Genomic DNA, 19,440 nt, shown 5'->3' on the forward strand with positions numbered 1-19,440 from the left:
GGTTCAGAGGATTTGTGCATCTCTCACTCTGCTTTTCCATTCTCAGACCCACTGCTGCACTTTTCTCGACAATGTCTTGGAGGTCCCTCTGACTTGGCTAATTTTTCCATCAGTTAGGTGGCTTCCCATGATGCGGGTTCCCTTTCTCCTTCACAGCTCCCAGGAATGCTAATCCAGTCCTGATTCCTTTTCTCTCTCTTTTTCTTGTGTTCTACCCAGTTATGTCAAGAGTTTCTTGCCCTTTTTGGAGGTTTAAGTTCTTCTGCCAGCATTCAGTTGATATTCTGTGTGAGTCATTTTACATGTAGATGTGTTTTTTGATGTGTTTGTGGGAGAGGGTGAACACGTCCTCTTACTCCTCCGCCATCTTGCCTCCCTCCAACATCTTTTCATCAGACTACAAAGTCACTGTTACAGTCTGATCAGCTAACTCTAACACTCCATTGTGATTTTTTAAAATAAAATTTTGTCATATTCCTGGATTTCTGGACTACTTACAGCCAAAAATATTGTGCTTTTTTGCCACAAAAGCCACCAAAACATGTGTCAATAGTCAAGGTATTCACCAGTCATTCCATGCTTCCTACTATCTGCCAGTATCCAGTATTGCTTCGTGTTCTAACACCTCAAAAACTAACAGAAAAAGACTTATGACTCTGTATCTCCTTTTTGTATCCACACACCTTATTAAGGCACTGTGATCACAAAACACATCCATCTCAAGAAAGGGTTCATCTCTGAACTGTTTCCTATGCAATGATCAAAAGAAGGGGATGGGTCATTATTTGAATCTGTGAAAATTCAGGATTCTGCCCTGACAGTCTTGGGTACGATGCTGCCTTTTTCCCCTTGACAGCCACCTCGAGGAAGCCCAACTGCTTTATCCCCTGTGCTGCAGCAGCCTAGATAAAAAGAGGAGGATTCTAATTTAGTCTAGGTCAGTCACTGGATCCTCCTGATGTACTGACACAGTCCTAAATATTGAAGATAATGACCACTTGGTTGAATAAATTGAGCACCAAGCCCTCCTGCAGCAGCCAAGGTAGAGGACAGATTCAGTTCTATAAATTTCATAAAAATGCCTACCTCTTGTACCTGAAACTTTACAGAAAGGTCTGGGTGTGAGGAAGGAATGACTAGAGCAGAAGTGAAGTTATAGCTCCTGGAATGGGAGACACTGATTTTATGGTGGAATCTCTTCCACCAGCAATCCCAGTATGTGAATAGATAACACCCCAGACCCTGAGAAGTACTAGAAAGGGAGGCTGTTATGATCCTTTGTCTCTTAGAAACACCATTGCCAACTTCCTCACGAGGAAAAAACGCCCAGGTATGGCTCTCCAAAACCATTCAAGCACCTTAAACTTAACCAACTGCTGGACCTGCTGTCTGTCCTCCAGCAGTGGGCTCTGAACCAACTTTGAGTGCCATTCTTCTCAAGCCTGAAGAATTTATAGGAAACATTAATGAAAGACCCCAGGTACTACACTTCAACATAAAACACCAAGCATGCTTTCTAGATGTTTCTCTCAGTCCCATCCCCATGGCTATTGCTCAGTCCTTCCTGGAAATAGAAAAGGATTAGCCTATCAGTGCCATGTACAAATCTGACAGATTAGACTATCCTTAGGCAGCCTGCCTAAAATAACTGACACAATTTAATCATCCACACGGAGCTGGGGACTCAAAGCCTACCACCCAGTCAAGAGATTACACTGGAAGCCTTATCAACCTGGGCCCAGTGAGTGATGTAGGTCCCACAAGGGAGACCTCAATAATTATAAGCAATGCTCCTAAGGCCATACTTCTCATATGCAAGTTTAATGCTATCTAGTTGTTGCTCAATACCATGGTAAACTGTACCTAGAATGGATCCTAAGAGACCATCTAGTGTTAAAGAAAGTATGCAGGCCTTAGGTTACTGTGGCTATGTCTCCAAAAGAGGCCACACTCAGTTGCTTGGGGGAGCTCCCCCAGAGGGATAACTGACTCATGCTTATGCATACCCTGTGGGATGCTTTCTCTATGATGTGAGTCACCTAATTAGGAAAAGGTGATATATTAGTTACAGGACAGCTGTAACAAAGTACCACAAACTGGGTAGCATAACAAAAATTTTTGAAGGCTAGAATAAAAATAAAGGTGAAATAAAGGTGTCGGCAGGGCCACGCTCCCTCTGAAATGGTAGGGGAGAATTCTTCCTGCCTCTTTCTAGCTTCTGGCGGTGGCTACTGATCCTTGGCATTTGCTGGCCGCCAAGAAACTATCAATAAGGCAAAAATATTCACTATTTACATTACTGTTTAACATCGTATTGGAGGTATTAGCCAATACAATCACATATAAGAAATAATAAGATTTAAGAAAAGACCAAGTAAAACTCTTCTTGTAGATGACATAATGGTAAACTTAGAACACTTAAGCAAAGTAATAAATTAACACAAAGAATAAAAGAAGTCAGTAATGTGACATAGAACCAATAGCTTGCATATACTCATAAAATACACAGTTAAAATACATAATGGAAGAGAAAACTCCAATAAAAAAAGATAGAATAAACTTAACAAGAAACATGCAAAACAAAAGTGAGAGAAATGTAACACTCTTAGAAGACATCAAAGATGTACAAATGAAAATTCATCATAGGACACTGCAAGGCAAGTGGTTTGAACTCTTCAAACCAAAAAAAAAAAAGTCAATGTCAAAAGTATATGAATGTTGTACACATGCACATGTTCGTGAATAAAAGCATATGAACATTATACACTAAAGAAAACTAAAGAGGCACAACAATTAGATGCAATAGATGAACTCTGACAAGATCCCAGACTGGCAGGGGGAGGAAGTATAAAAGACAGTTTAGAGACAAACGTAGTTAAGATATACCACTGAATTAATGTCAATGTACTTAAAATGGTATTCTGATTATGTAAGAATGTCTTACTCCTAAAAGATGCATACTGAAATATTTAACAGTAATATTTTGTGTCTACAAGTTATAAGTACATTTGCTGCAATATGATTCATTTTTTACCTATATACTTAAGAGTGTGAAAGAAGAACCAAGTTAGACATCTCCTCACCCAGTTAAACAACGGTGAAGTCACAGCCCACTGCAGTCACCCTCAGGGCACTGAGAGGATGTCAGGCTGACAACCAGGATGAGGCACTCTGAGCTGTGCATAAACAGGGGTCCTTGAATAGTTAGATGAGTGTCTCAGGAAGAATTTCAATGATTCCAGCTAACTGTATCTTCCCATACAGAAGAGCACTAAACTAATTAACCTGAGATATCCACTCTTTGGAATTAGCAGTAATCTTTTACCAAGATGAGTGTTTGTATGCATTTCCCATCCAAAAAAAAACCCATATAAACTGGCTCCTCCTCTACCTCTTCAGAGTTGTTCCTCAGGGCTGAGTGGCTATCTCCCAGGCTATGGTCCACAGTAAGACCCTGAACAAAATTTAAACTTTTGTGTGTCCTTAAGTCCATGAGCAAAATCAAATGTGGCAAAATGTTAAAATTAGTGAATATTGGTAGAGCATAGAGTACTGTTTTTGTACTATTGTTTCAATTTTCTCTGGGTTTGAAATTAAAAGATGGGTGACCAAAGCTGGACTTTATGTGCAAATAATATTGAAAACAGAGCTCAGAGAAGGTGACAATGTCACAGAAGTAATGAAAGTTCATTGAAAACATTCATTTATTCATTGTACAAGAGTTAGGATTATCCAGTCTGAGGAAGGGACACCTGGGAAGGAATTTAATACAGCAAAATTTAATCATGTGCCTTCAACCTAAAAATAAGTAGATAAAATAAACTAGATAACCTCGACAATATCTTAAATATTGTCCATATTAATCTGGTCATGGATTCAATCAAGCCCAAAACAGTCTTCACGTATTATTAGCCAAGCTGGCAAAGAATATGTAAATGGCATGCAAGCTTGCCTACCTTGTTCAGGTAGCCAGGCATATTAGAAAAACTCAAGCATTGAGGCCAAAGGGAAGTATTATCTAAGGACTAGAGGAAATGACAAGGGATTTGGTCCCAAAACCATTTAGAAAGCACTTACAAGTGCACTAAGTGATACACAAGGATAATTTTATCTATCCACAACTCTCACCATATGTGGTCACTTTAGAATCAAATCTCATAGATGGGACTTCACTGCACTGACACAAAAGGCTGATGAGTCCAGTTCTAGTTATGAAATGCTCTGAGCAAAAGCTTTTCAGGATCTAATGAGTTTAAGAAATGCTGGCTGATGGATCCCTGCCCTAAAAGATGAATAATCTTGGTTAGGAATGCAAATTACAGTTCATGGGTAAAAGTAGTGATGAATATGTACACTTAAGGAAAGCATTAAACTTACTAGCTCTGGAGTTGCAAATGCCAACCCTGACAGGTTTTTAGCTCTGTGACTTTGGATAAATTATATATAACCTCTCAGTTTTGATTTCTCATCTACAAAATGGATTTTTTTCAGACCTACCTTTTGGAGTAGTGAGGATGACATGAGATACTATATTTATAAGTGACTTAACATAGGAGTGCCCAAATAGTTTACACATAGTAAACAATACTTTAGTTAGAGAAGGAAGGACGATAACCAGTTAACATCCAATACATCAATGTAATAATTTATCCACCCTCATCTAAAAAATATCTTTATAGCTATTTTTTCATATATTTTAAGTCCAATAATATATTAACTTCTAACACATTACAAAACTTTGATTATATGTCCAAACTGATTGATTCTACACGTACTTTTTGATTTTCCTTTACCTGGACTTTTTTTTCTTACATTGAGTGAACCATAGTAATGGCCTTAAAAGAGGATATTTAGTTGTTAGAATTTTTAGTGAATTCTGGAAGAGATGAGTAAATACATCTAAAAGATTTAGCAATTATGAGGAATATTCCTTATAGTACAATTTGATAGAGGAAGTTTGGAGTTAACACTTACGGGAGGCGAGAATTGTATTGAGTAGTCTTAATTAACAACTTTATTTGGCCAAGGAGTTTGATGTCCTCACTGAGGAAGGTGAGAATTGAATTCTGAAATTTGTGAATAAACTTACTGTGTGAAAGAAGAATAGAATGATTTACTAAGAGGGCTTAGAAGAAGCCAATAGCTCATTCGCCAGCTTTCAGCAAAGAAAAGCAACCGGAGATTCCAAGTGTGAGTTAACTCTACAAGAAAATTTCACTTTTTCTTAAAAGAAAAAAGCAGAAAAGTCTCACAAAGGTAAGCACTAATCTTTTAAAATTATAGCTATGAATTTTCAATGATTTTATAGGATTATAAAAAATTATAGCAGTTTTATAGAAATGGTCCAAAATTACAATGACACAGAAGGACCCAGAAAAATTTAATTCATGTATTTTTTTTTCAAGTGGCTGCTGATGATAGGGTGACTTTCTCAATGAATCTGCAACTGTCTTTGAGGTTTAATTTATAATAAGGATATAATTTGAATACTTTTTCCTTGAAAATTTTTCTTGAGACTCTTTACATTTTTAATCTTATCTGTCACCTTGAGGCCTCTTGGATTCACTCTGTGCACTATCACACAGGTCAAGGTTAGTGCTCTTGTGATTCAGTTACAGTAGATCTCATACCACTGCTCAACCACGATTATTTAGCAGAGCCCCTTTTAAATCTATATTATATAATTTTATATATAATAAAGTCTATATATAATTTGATTAATGTCATCCAACGAAATCCAAGACATCCCTCTTTTAGCTCACTTAAATTTTTTCCTCTCCAGTTCCATTAAAATCCTGAGTTATTTCAACATACAGGTTTATAATCTAGATATTATCCCAGCCTTATGTTTCTGAAAGTTTCCCTGTGACATCGACAATCAACTACATTGTATTTCAGCAATTTATTTATTAAATAAGCCTTTTATAATAACTTTCTAATCTTCAACCTCATCCTTCCACACAAAACAGTTCTTCACTCTTGTGAAAATCTAGCTTAACTGTTACCACACCTAGTTTATCAACTTTCCCCTGGCTTCTTTGACCCCCCCTCCAACTTTGAACACACAGTTGTACATTTCAAATACACTCTCAGTAGCATTCTCAGAACATGTCCCTAATCTATTTCACAGAATAAACTGAACACGTTAATCCCTACAGGGAGTGTTCTTGCTCCCAACTTGCTAAAGATTAGGGAAGAAAATCATCTAATTCTACAGATTCTTCATTAATAATTTGGGTATTCTAGTTTCATAAAGGATTCTTGTCAATGCTATATGGTCGTCCAATTAATTAATACTTTCCATTCCTATTGTTCCTCAATGAAATTAAATTTTAAAAAGCTGTGAATCATGAACTTGCTTCTTATCTTCCCTTTCTCTATATTGGCTGCACACTAGGATTACCTACATCATGTTTTTCAAAATGTCAATGTGTTGGCCCCATCACAAAACAATACAATCAGAATGTGCAGGTATGGAAACCATGTATATGCTCTATACTTTTTATCTGTCTTTAAACCTTTACCTGTTCTCTCTTTTTTCTCTAATAACTTCATCCTCATTTTGATCCATGAATTGTTTTAACTTTTTCTAATAACTTCTATCATTTCCTCCTGTAAATATTAAAACTATTCTAAGATTTAAAAGTTTATTCCAAAATAGGTTTAATAAACAAGCAAATATAGGTTATTTTGAGTTAAGTGTCACTGAAAAAATTAAGGGGCCATATTTAACCAGTTAACAACATAATGTGGTAAGTTAACTATTACCTAAAGGATATACTACCTAACAGTATGAAGTGCTTTATGTTATCACAATGCATATAATTATATTGTAACTATGAAATTAATACGTGAATAAAGTCTTCCTAGATTATATTTGCAAAAAATAATAAAGTATAATAATTAAATAAAATACAATAATCAAATAGATAAAATCTAAATAAATACAAAAATAAATAAAATGTAATAATTAAATAGATTTCTTCATAACAGGGAGGAATATAGGAAATCAATATATTCAATTTTTAGAAGCAAAGAAATGATAATAAAGTCTTTATAGTTGCAAAATACATAATAATATATTTCTTAATAACAGTGGGGAAAATAGGAAACCAATGTATTCAATTTTTAGAAGCAAAGAAATATGTGTGTATATTTATATATAGGCAGGATGCAAAAGACGTTTTATATTTTTGTGGAAGCTGAACTGTTACACTGAATGCCAATTAAGACAGTATTTTTTGCCTTAGGAGGGCTTTTCGGTACCCCTTAGATAAACATAAACATACTCTGTCCTTAGGTGCTAGCCTAATTCTGACTAATGTTAGTGCCCACTTAAGCACTGGTTCTCAAATTGATAGGAGAGAAACTTAAAATCATATGAAGTGCTGTCTCTGAAAACTATAAGGCACTGATGAAAGAAATCAAAGATGACACAAATAGATGGAAAGACATAACATGCTCTTGGATTGGAAGAGTCAATACTATCAAAACGACTATACTACCCAAGGCAATCTACAGATTCAATGCAATCCCTATCAAATTACCAAGGACGTTTTTCACAGAACTAGAACAAAATATTTTAAAGTTTGGTTGGAAGCACAAAAGACCCAGAATAGCCAAAGACATCCTGAAAAAGAAAAATGGAGCTGCAGGAATCAGGCTCCCAGACTTCAAACTATACTACAAAGCTACAGTCATCAAAACTGTATGGTACAGGCACAAAGACAGAAATGTAGATCAGTGGAACAGGATAGAAAGCCCAGAATTACCCTCGCAGCTACAGTCAACTAATCTATGACAAAGGAGGCAAGAATATACAATGGAGAAAAGACAGCCCCTTCAATAAGTGGTGCTAGGAAAACTGCACAGCCTCTTGTAAAAGAATGAAATTAGAAGACTTCCTAACACCATACACAAAAATAAACTCAAAATGGATTAAAGAACTAGATGTTAGACCAGATACGGTAACACTCTTAGAGGAAAACATAGGCCAAACACCCTCCAACATAAACAACAGCAACATCTTCTCAGATCCACCTCCTGACTAATGAAAATTAAAACAAAAATAAACAAATGGGACTTAATTAAACTTAAAGGTTTCTACACAGCAAAAGAAACCCTAAACAAAATGAAAAGACAACCCACAGAATGGGAGAAAATATTTGCAAAAGAAGTGACTGAAAATGGATTAATCTCCAAAATTTATAAATACCTTCTGCAGCTCAATACCAAAAAAAATGAACAACCCCATCAAAAATTGGGCAGAAGATCTAAGCAGACAATTCTCCAAAGAAGACATATAGATGGCCAACACATGAAAAGATATTCAACCTCACTAGTAATAATTAGAGAAATACAAATCAAAACCACTATGAGGTACCACCTTACACCAATCAGAATGGCCATTATCAAAAAGTCTACAAATGCTAAGGGATGGAGAGGGTGTGGAGAAAAGGGAACCCTATTATACTGCTGGTGGGAAGGTAAATTGATGCAACCACTGTAAAAAACAGTATAGAGATTCCTCAGAAAAATAAAAATAGAATTACCACTTGATTCAGTAATCCCACTCCTGGGCAGAGAAAACCATGACTTGAAAAGACACATGTAAAAAAAAAAAAAAGAAAAGACACCTGTTCATTGCAACACCCTACACAACAGCCGAGACCTGGAAACAACCTAAATGTCCATCAACAGAGGAGTGGATCAAGAAGATGTGGTACATACACACAATGGAATATGACTCAGCCATTAAAAGCAAAGAAATAACGGCATATGCAGCAACATGGATGGACCCAGAAATTATCATGCTAAGTGAAGTCAGTCAGACAATGAAACACCAACATCAAATGCTATCACTTACATGTGGAATCTAAAAAAAGGACACTATGAACTTCTCTGCAGAACAGATACTGACTCACAGACTTTGAAAAACTTATGGTTTCCAAATAAGACAGGTTGGGGGGTGGGGGGATGCACTGAGGGTTTGGGATAGAAATGCTATAAAGTTTGGTTGTAATTATTATTGTACAACTATAAATGTTATAAAATTCATTGAGTAATTTTAAAAAATTAAAAACATATCATAAAAAATATACATGGTTCACCATCTTTTCTACCACTTTGAGCTATGCCCCAGCATATGCTCATTATTAAACTGGGATGAGATCGTGCATGAAAATTTCAGAACACTGAAATTCCCTTTCTGTGAGCTAGTCTGGGAAAAAAATCCTCTGGTTTTTTTTTTTTTTTTTCCCCATCGGCCCATGTTACTAACAAATTTGATTTCCACTGAAGTTCAAAATGATTTAGAAATCTAAATTAAATCTACAGATAAATATATTATGTGAAAAGTCTGAATGTGGAGCCACATAAGTGTTTGCTCTTGAAAAGAAAAAGGGTTTAGCCAAGGAGAAACAGACAACCTGAACTGTCCTTATCCATTGAGGAAATGGAATATGTAATTTAAAATTTCCAGGTCAAGAAGGTTTCCCTAGAGAATACTACCAAACATTTAAAGAAGAGTTAACACAATATTTCTAAAATTGTATCATTTTACACAATCACTTAAAGAAAATAAATGAGGAGGAAAACATTTCTGAATACATTTTATGAGGTCGGTATTACCATGACACTAAAACTAGACAATGACAGAATACAGTGAAAAATAGATATCAATATCTGATGTGAACTTAGATACAAAATTCCTCAACAAAGTACTAGCAGATAGATTTCAGCAACACATAAAAAGAATATGCCACAATCAAGTGGGATTTATTCCAAAACGCAAGGCCAATTAAACCATTGAAAAGTCAATGTAGTCTCCCAATGTAGTCTCCCATATCAACAGCTTAAAAAAAAAAAAAAACTGTCAGTTGCCACACCCCAAATTTAACAAGATCCAATTCATGATAAAAACTCTCAGTAAACTGGTAATGAACTTGCTCAGCCTGAAAAAGAATATCTATAAAAATCTTACAGCTAATATCATATCTAGTGATGAAAGACTGATGCTTTCTCCCAAAGATCATATCAAGATGTAAAACATAAAAGTATAGAACTTTCAGAGAAACACTTAAGAAAAAAAATAAAACTTTGTGATCCAGGGGCAGAAAAAGAGATCAATTTGACAACAAAAGTAAGATCTATGAAAGAGGAAACTGATAAATTGGATGAAATTAAAATCTATAAAAGATCCTGTTATAAGGATGAAAAGACAAGCCACAGACTAGGAGAAAACATTTAAAATCACATATCTGACAAAGGGCTAATATCTACAATCTATGAGGAGCTCTCAAATCTCAATAAAAACATTTCCATCAGAAATAGGCAAAAGACATAAACAGATATTTCACTATCAAGTGATACAGAGATGAAAAAAAGGCACATGGAAAGATGTTCAACACCATTACATTAGAGAAATACAAAATAAAACCACAGTGAGATATTGCTCCATACCCACAGAATGGCTAAAATAAAAGACTGACAATACCGATTCTGGTGCCAATATGGAAAAGCTACATTCTTTATATACAATGCTGGTGGGAATGTAAAATGACACAGCCACTCTGGAAAACATTTTGGCAATTTCTTTTTTTTTTTTTAATATAATTACTTCTATTTTTTTCCATTCTAGTTTATAATCTTCCGTCAATTTTCTACTGTACAGCACGGTGACCCAGTTATACATGTATACATTCTTTTTTCTCTCATTATCATGCTCCATCTTAAGTGACTAGACATAGTTCCCAGTGCTACACAGCAGGATCTCATTGCTAATCCATTCCAAAGGCAATAGGTTGCATCCATTAACCCCAAGCTCCCAATCCACCCCACTCCCTCCCCCCCACCCGTGGCAACCACAAGTCTATTCTCCAAGTCCACGATTTTCTTTCCTGTGGAAAGGTTCATTTGTGCTGTATTTTAGATTCCAGATACAAGTGAAATCATATGGTATTTGTCTTTCTCTTTCTGCCTTACTTCACTCAGTATGAGAGTCTCTAGTTCCATCCATGTTGCTGCAAATGGCATTATTTGGTCCTTTTTATGGTTGAGTAGTATTCCATTGTGTATATAGACCACATTTTCCTAATCCAATCATCTGTCGATGGACATTTGGGTTGTTTCCATGTCTTGGATATTGTGAATAGTGCTGTAATGAACATGCAGATGCATGTGTCTTTTTCAAGGAAAGTTTTGTCTGGATATATGCCCAAGAGTGGGATTGCTGGGTCATATAGTAGTTCTATGTATAGTTTTCAAAGGTACCGCTATACTGTGGCGATTTCTGATAAAGCTAAACATTCCATGACCATGCAACCCAGCCAGCACACTCTCTGGTCATTTATCCCAGAGAAATGAAAACTTAAATTTCCACAAAGTCCTGTACAACAATGTTCACAAGTTGTATTTGTAATAGCCAAAAACTGGAAACAACCCAGTTGTCTTTTAACAGATGATTAAACAAACTGCAGTACATCCACACCATAGGATATTATTCAGTAATAAAAAGAATGAAGTATTGATAAATGCAATGGCTTGAATGGATATGTAAGGAATTATGGTAAGTAAAAAGAAGCCAAATCCAAAAGGTCATAGACTGTATGATTCCATTTACGTAAGTCTTAAAATGATGAAATTATAGAAATGGAGAGTAAATTCAAGAGGAGGGGAGATGAGGTGGATATGGCTATAAAGGGCAACAAGAGAGATTCTTAGAGTGGGAACTGTTCAGTATCTTGACTGTATCAATACTGTATCCTGCTTGTGAAAGTGTGCTATAGTTTTACAAGATGCTACCATTGGAGATCAGTGAGTAAAAGGTATAGGCTCTCTCTATATTATTTCTTACAAGTGCATGTGAAAGTGCAATCTTTTCAAAATAAAAAAGCTTAATTTAAAAAAATGTTGCATATATATTATATTTTATTGTCTAAATTTTTCTTGGTATGTTCCCACTGAAAAATACTTCATTCATTACAAATTGTTTACTTCTGTATCATAGGAAGAAATTTCTAATCATTAGAGGTATGGAAAAGTAGATACACTGTCTTAAATGAGTGTGTCCTCTCTATTAAACTATTGAAATAGAGTATGTTTAAGGGGGCTGTTTCATTGCCCATTAGATATAAGTATGGGGGGTCATCACATATCAAGGCAATATCTGAACCAAACTCTGTAACATATGTACCTTTACACAAGACATAGAGATAACAAATCTGTTTCATGATTACATGCGGATTGATCAATAAATATTTTACACAATTAAAAAAACCCAGCCTATCAAAGTCATTTCCTAGAAAACAATGACTTTGAGCTTATGTTGAAATGCACAGTTACAGCTGACTATGACACTGAACAAATGTTTAATTTTATTATACATATTTACTTACTATAATAAATACATAAGCATAAAATACAATTATAAATTTTTAAAATGCCTACATACCTACACACAGAACACTGCCGCTGAGGTTGAAGAGCAGTGAACATAACAATCATAGAATAGTTTCGAGGTGGTGTCTTGATAAACTTTCGGAATTTGTCACCATTCATTCGGAAGATTGAGCGCCTAGAACTCCATTCCATCAGCTGTTCTACTTTTTCGGTTAAGAGATTCTGCAAGTAAACACAGGAATTTAAATTTATACAGGGTTAAAATCTTTCAGTTTGTACTTCATATAAAAAGAATTACAGTTCAGCTGTGGTGCACTGACCTAAGACTCTGACTGCAGTGGCTCTAGTCACTGCGAAGGTTTGGGTTTGTTCCCTGGCCCTGCATGCAGTGGGTTAAAATCATTTAGCGTTGCCACAGCTGCAGTGTAGGTTGCAACTGTGGCTCAAATTCAATCCCTGGCCTGGGAACTTCCATATGCTGCAGGTACACCCATAAAATATTTAACAAAAAGAACTACATGGCATTTTACTTTACCTAGGATTAATTTCTACTAAAAGCTCTTGTTTTGGTGAATACATTGTTAATTGACTATATATGCATAAAATATTCCATCTATTTTTCCTAATGTTTGCAAGGTTGTAAGACAGACAGCAAGAGTAGAAGACTTTGACTTCCAGAAAGATGAAATAGATATGATTTCATTAATCCTCTACTAAACACAGCTAAAAGGTCTAGTCATTATATGAAAAACAAGCATAAGGTGGATCTGGAAAGTGGAAAGAAAAAGGAAGACTGGTTCAGGACCCCAAAATGAAGAGTGACAGGGCAGTGAGTTCCCTGCCTCCCCTACCCCAGGCCAGCAGCTAGAGAACCTGGCAATCCAAGAAGACCAGTGGACACAGGAGGAAGAAAAAAAAAAAAAAAAAGCTACTCTCTTTACCCAAAGGGCAAAAAAGGGCATCCTAGTATAAATACATACATACATACATACATAACTGTTCTACTCTAAATAGCACAGAAGAAATACCATACTCCACCAGTTCCCCTGCCAGCAAAGGAGGGGCAGCAGCTTGAATTCAGCTACAAGTCCCCCCAAGATTTAAAGTGTGACAGCCTGGAGGGTCTCCTAAATACAAGGACAAGAAACTTAGGCACAAAGGAGCATAGCACAGTTCTATGTACAGTATGGTCAAGACAAAATCTATTGTGATCCCAGTCAGGATGGTGGCTAACTGGAGCTGGCAGAGGGCCGGGGAGGTGGGGTGGGGGCCTCACAGAATCTGTGGAGCTGGGGCTCAGGATATTCTTTGCCTGGGTTGGGGACAGACTGAAAGGAACACCCTAGCTTCCAGAGGGAATGCTCTAGTAGTCATTCACTTCATCTGAAAAAGCCTCAGAAGTTAAAAACTTTTATAGGGTCGTGTTCCTGTTAAGAAATTTGTTGGCTGGAAAACCAAACAAGCAATAGTGGTCAGGGGAGAATGGCCTGAATCATCCCACTTAAGGAGTTTAAGGGCTTAGGGAGAGATGTAATCTCAATTAACGAGACTTTCCATACCCAGAGTTAAAACTGAAAGCACCAAGCAAGTCTAAGAACACTGTGCTAGAAGAAAAAGGCCTACATCCCAGTCATGAAACAGGAAGGCTTGGACAAGACGCTTCCCCACTCAGAACCCATGGATCATCTATTAACATCTGACCTGCCAATAAATATACAGGTGATTGAGATGGTAGATAAAAATCCTTGTCAATGATAAAGTACCGTAACATAAGGCAGTAGGAATATTGTTTTCGCTACTGTTAAATAACAAAGGGTGATCTCCCCACTATAAGCTTGTATGTAGTCTACAATTCCTTTTCTGTCAAATTTCCCACATATTCTGAAAATGCACCAACACAAAACATGAGTGAGAACCACAGTTTTAATTCTGGCTGTTATCACAGAACTTGGGAAAAAAAAAACTTTATATTCAGGTTAAATATTAGATTAAAAATGAGATTTTTTTCAAATAAAAAAACAGGGAAGGGAATATAAGAGTGCAAAATTTCTACACCTATCATATATCATTAATCAATAAAAGCTTTTAATTAAAACACAATACTATTTAAAATAGTAGTTAAATCTACACATATTGAAGAAAAGGACACTTCTGTCTGCAACTTACTTTAAAAAAATGGTAGACTGATGAACGACAGGACGGGCACACAACAGAGCAAGCATAGTAAAATGCTGATTGTAGACTCTGGGTGGTGGGTATTTTGAGTATTTACTGCAAAATTCTTTCAACGTTTATGTATGTTTGAAAATATTCTTATTAAAATGGAGGAAAATGAAATTCACCAAACATTAATGACAGTTGTTTCTAGGTGGTGAAATTGTTTAGCGAATTTTTTTTTTGCTCATCTGTGAACACTTCCACTTTGCCTTTTGTTATCATGTATTATTTTACGTTTCATTTTATAACCATCATTCTAGTTTTTAAAATAGTTGCCTATTATCAGCTACTTATAAGTTTCTACCACCAAATTATTAAAATCCAGAACTTTAAGCCCAGAACTGTCTTACACATCATGTCCCCAGTGACCAGGCCAGTGCTTGCTTCATAGATAAATACTTGTATGACTAATTAATGGAACATTTTATTGGAAATGCAGAAATGGAACTAGCATAGCTCTCTCGTAACTAACACAGTCCTTGGTCTAGACACTCCCCCATCCCTTTGTGGCAGGAGAATTACTCTTTTTAAAACATTTCCTATTATGATCAGAGCAGCCAAAGGTGAAAGCTGATCATCAAAACTTGGAAGTGGTGCGTATATAAGGTCTCACAGATTTAGTGCTAATATTCATTTGGTAAAAATATTATAAAACATTTTGCTTCCATTTAACATTTAATATGTTATATTAAAAGCACCACTATTAAATGCTAAACGACATGGATATACATTGGTACAATCTTTCAAGGTCACACTACTAACATATAGAAAAATTTAATGTGTAAACACTTCAGCTGTTCTAGGAATTTATCCTTAAGAAATAATCAGACAAGGCACACATGTTTATATAAAAGCATTATTCACTGCAGCACTGTTTGTAACTGCAAATATTTGGAAATGATATGTGTGCCTATAAGAAGCAGACCAGGAAGATCATACTGTGGCATGAAATAGAACACTATTATAGTTATTCACAAGATGAGACACACTTACCTAAAAGGATGGTCACAACTTCCCTTTAAGTAAATCCCAAAAGATTACTTATCACAACTCTATGTAAAGAACTATTTCATATTTTAAAAATAAATAGGTATGCCTACTCATTAACTTATTTTAACATACACGCTAAGTATCTTAAAGGATACATAGCAAATTGATAATGTTTTATTTCTAGAGGAGATTACAGGGGTATATTTATTCTACTTTACAAAATTTGTTATTTTAAATATTTGTATTACCTCATAAACAACAAAACAACCGAGTTTTTGCCAATTAGAAAGAGACAGTGAGGAGTTCCCATCATGGTGTAGCAGAAACGAATCCAATTAGGAACCATGAGGTTGTGGGTTCAGTCCCTGGCCTCACTCAGTGGGTTAAAGATCCCACATTGCTGTAGCTATGGTGTAGGCCAGCAGCCATAACTCCAATTCGACCCCTAGCCTGGTAACCTCCATATGCTGTGGGTGTGGCCCGGAAAAAAAAAAAATGAAAGAGACAGTGAAAGAGATAGCCAAAAAGAGAGTAGCTAAAAGACAAGAAATTCTGATTTCTCTAGGAAGAAATGTGTAACACAGCCAGGGATCACCTCAGTTTTAACCTCTGCCTCTTTGCTGTTCCTACATTAATCTTCCTGTCTCTGGGCTGATTTCACTCTCATGGAAGATACATTCACTCCACTTCAATCTTACCCTTACTTTTCGGTCAAGTTGATATTTGAGAAAATGACATTTCATTATACTCTAACTTGTGCACTTACCACTACATTCATCTTTATTGACGAACACCTTAGTTCATTTCAGTGAAAATGACCCAAAATAAGTACCACTACATTCATCTTTATTGATGAACACCTTAGTTCATTTCAGTGAAAATGACCCAAAGTAAGTATCAAAAGTTCGTGTTCAATAACAGGATTTTATCTCTTTACTTAGAAACTGAAGAAAGCAATCCCGGATATTTCAAATCTAATTTAGTGAACCATTAGAGAGAAGAGATACAAGAAACCAATATAAGCCCAACATATAAAACCATTTTCATGGGTCTAGTAAGATAAAATTTTGAGCTTTTCTGGTGATAAACATGCCAGAAATGGACAAATTTAGGGCTATTAAGTTACTGCAGTGTAACATAGTCCAAACTACGTTAATTGAGTTTCCATTCTGCCTCCATAAACATCAAATGCTATTTAAAGGCTTACTTTTACAATCTAGATAGAAAAGCAAACTTCTCTACTCTGATCATAAAAGATTCTCCTAATCTAACAGCATTAAAGTTTTATATACACTGAGGTTTTTATTTTTGCTATTTTTACTTATGGTATGAGGTAATACTCTAATTTTTCTATGGATCACTTTCATTGCCTTTTTTTTTTCATAAAACAAAGAAGCAGCTAACATAAACTGAACTCATGCTATATGCTAGGCACTGGCACTGTAGTAACAGCTATTGTGTGTGTGTGTGTGTGCGCGTGCGTGTGTGTGTGTTGGGGGGGGAGTTGTTGCAAAGATGGGGCAACCTGTTCTGTATGACCACAAACTCTATGCTGGGTATCACAGACACTACGGCATCACCTCATTCCACTGCCTCTGATAACCTCAACAATACTTTTAACACATGAGTATAAAATGTGAAGATGTAGACAACACAATCCATTTGACAAACTGTGGGGAAATCAAAACCCATTAAAAATATTTTTCATCATATCTGTATTAAAGTTTTTTTCCCCAGAGAAATCAAATTTTACCACATATTCTACAGATGCCTCAACAAAATTAGTTCTATGTAAATAGGAGGCAATAAAATAAAAAAATTATCATAAATGCAGTCCCATATAATACATTCGGTAGTGCAAAAGCAAATACTGATACTAAATTTTGGATAATTCTGGGAGCTAAAAAACAAACCAAAATAAAAATAACCACATCATCTAAATATATTCTTATGTAGTATATGCAAACAAAGCAAATACATTCATTAAAAACTGGTATAAAGCCAGCCACAAAATGCAGTAAGTGCCTATCAATTCCTATAAGGTTACAGGTAGTCATAGTGCATGTAGAAAAACAAATTTTTCAAGAGAGAAAAACTGGCCTAAAAAATGTATCAATGAATCAATTGAAAGAATTCCAACATTATGCTTATATGTGTATTAAAATCAAAAGTTTCAGCTAGTATAATGTGTATCACAATTGAGAAACTATAAATGAATCCTAAAAGAAATTCATAATTTAATGACTAGAACCAGAAATATTTATAACATTTGGCATATGTTATCTTCAAATGAATAAAAAAAATCATTCCCAAGGTCTCAAAATCCATTATTCTTTCAGAAATTCAGGCAGTCTCTTAATCAGGAGCCTTTCCTACATTAGAACCATCACCACTGTCTTCAAAATACCACTATATATTTACTTCCTTCATAAAAATCTCATCACATTTAGCTTGAAGCTAACATTAAAGCAATACCCCTCACTGTTACAGAACCAGAGTTTTATAAGTGAATAATAAATTTAAACAAAGAGTATCTAATTTAAATCTAAATTGTTAGAGAAGCAACTCAAGTTCTAATTTCGATGAGTTGTGTGGCCTGTGGCTTATTTAAAAACAACCAAGTTCTCCACAAAATGGGACCTTAGCCTTGCTCTAAAGTGTTGGGTTACCAAGCTCCATCACTAGGTGGAAGTATCACCACCTCTGGTCTTTCTTGCTCAGGGAGCTAGCTTCTTTCCCCAGATCCCTTCTGTCTATGAACCTCTTACTTTAAGCACTTAGACCTTCCATCCCTATTATAACTGTATACTGGTCACAGTTTGGAGAAACATTGTGTGGGGTTTTTTTGGTGCGGTGGGGAGTAAGGCACTTTATACACTCACGAATATAGACAGCCACTATAATAAATAAATACAGATCTTCAACCAGAGTTATTCAACCAGAAACTTTTGAAGTTTAGAAATAGCTAAATGCTCACGGAAATTACTTATCTTAAACCTAGGAAAAAACCTTACGTGAAAAGCACTTCGAAACTATCAACAGTGGGTCACATAGTGTTCGTGTGCTGTGTGTGTACATATACAAATGCCAGTCAATAGACATTATTGAAATTTATACTATTACTGGAAAACAATGCTTAGTATCAACTAAAGGTTTTTTTCCCCCATTGCCAAATTAGAATGTCAACTGCTTTAAAAGTCTAGATCATACTTATTTCTGACAAATGATAAAGTATGAAAGAGCAGACAAGATGTTAGGATACAGGCACATGCTTTTAGTATATGTCCTTACTTCCAATGTCAGATGTCTGGTCACCATTTTCAGAGAACACATTCATGAAGGTTTTTCTAACTGGTATCAGTCTAATTTCAATGTATATTTAGCTTACTATATATAAAATCCAATGTTCTAGACTTTTTAAATGAATATTTTAGCTATTAGGTTGTCAGTATTTTATAAGGCTTGATCATCTAAAGAAATCATTTTCAAAGAGTTTTATTTAACTCAAAATCCACTGTGCTAAAGAGAATAATTTTTTAAAAAAGAAGAAAAGAAACACATGTATTTAGAGAGTTCCCATTGTGGCTCAGCAGTTAGGAGCCCAACTAGTATCCAGGAGGATGCAGGTTCGATCCCTGGCCTTGCTCAGTGGGTTAAGGATCTGGTGTTGCCATGAGCTGTGGCGTAGGTTGCAGATGAGGCCTGGATCCTGCATTGCTCTGGCTGTGGTGTAGCAGGCAGCTTTAGCTCCAATTTGACCCCTAGCCTGGGAGCTTTCATATGCTGCATGTATGGCCCATAAAAAAAAAAAAAAAAAAAAAAAAAAGGCAAAAA

General features: G+C 35.6%; 1 protein-coding gene across 2 annotated transcripts in view; it reads right to left on the reverse strand.

Annotated features, from left to right (window-relative positions):
- Positions 1 to 19,440, reverse strand: part of TUSC3 (tumor suppressor candidate 3) — a 191,850-nt gene that overhangs the window by 140,090 nt on the left and 32,320 nt on the right. The window contains exon 2 of one of the 2 annotated variants that reach the window (XM_047771894.1): positions 12,452 to 12,621. In XM_047771894.1, the coding sequence (XP_047627850.1) occupies positions 12,452 to 12,621 (170 nt within the window). Of the gene's footprint in view, positions 1 to 12,451; positions 12,622 to 19,440 lie in introns of those variants that run through there. The other variant, XM_047771893.1, reaches the window with a different exon arrangement.

The sequence above is a fragment of the Phacochoerus africanus genome, chromosome 3 (genome assembly GCF_016906955.1).
Source record: "Phacochoerus africanus isolate WHEZ1 chromosome 3, ROS_Pafr_v1, whole genome shotgun sequence".
In the NCBI taxonomy this organism is placed as follows: Eukaryota; Metazoa; Chordata; class Mammalia; order Artiodactyla; family Suidae; genus Phacochoerus; species Phacochoerus africanus.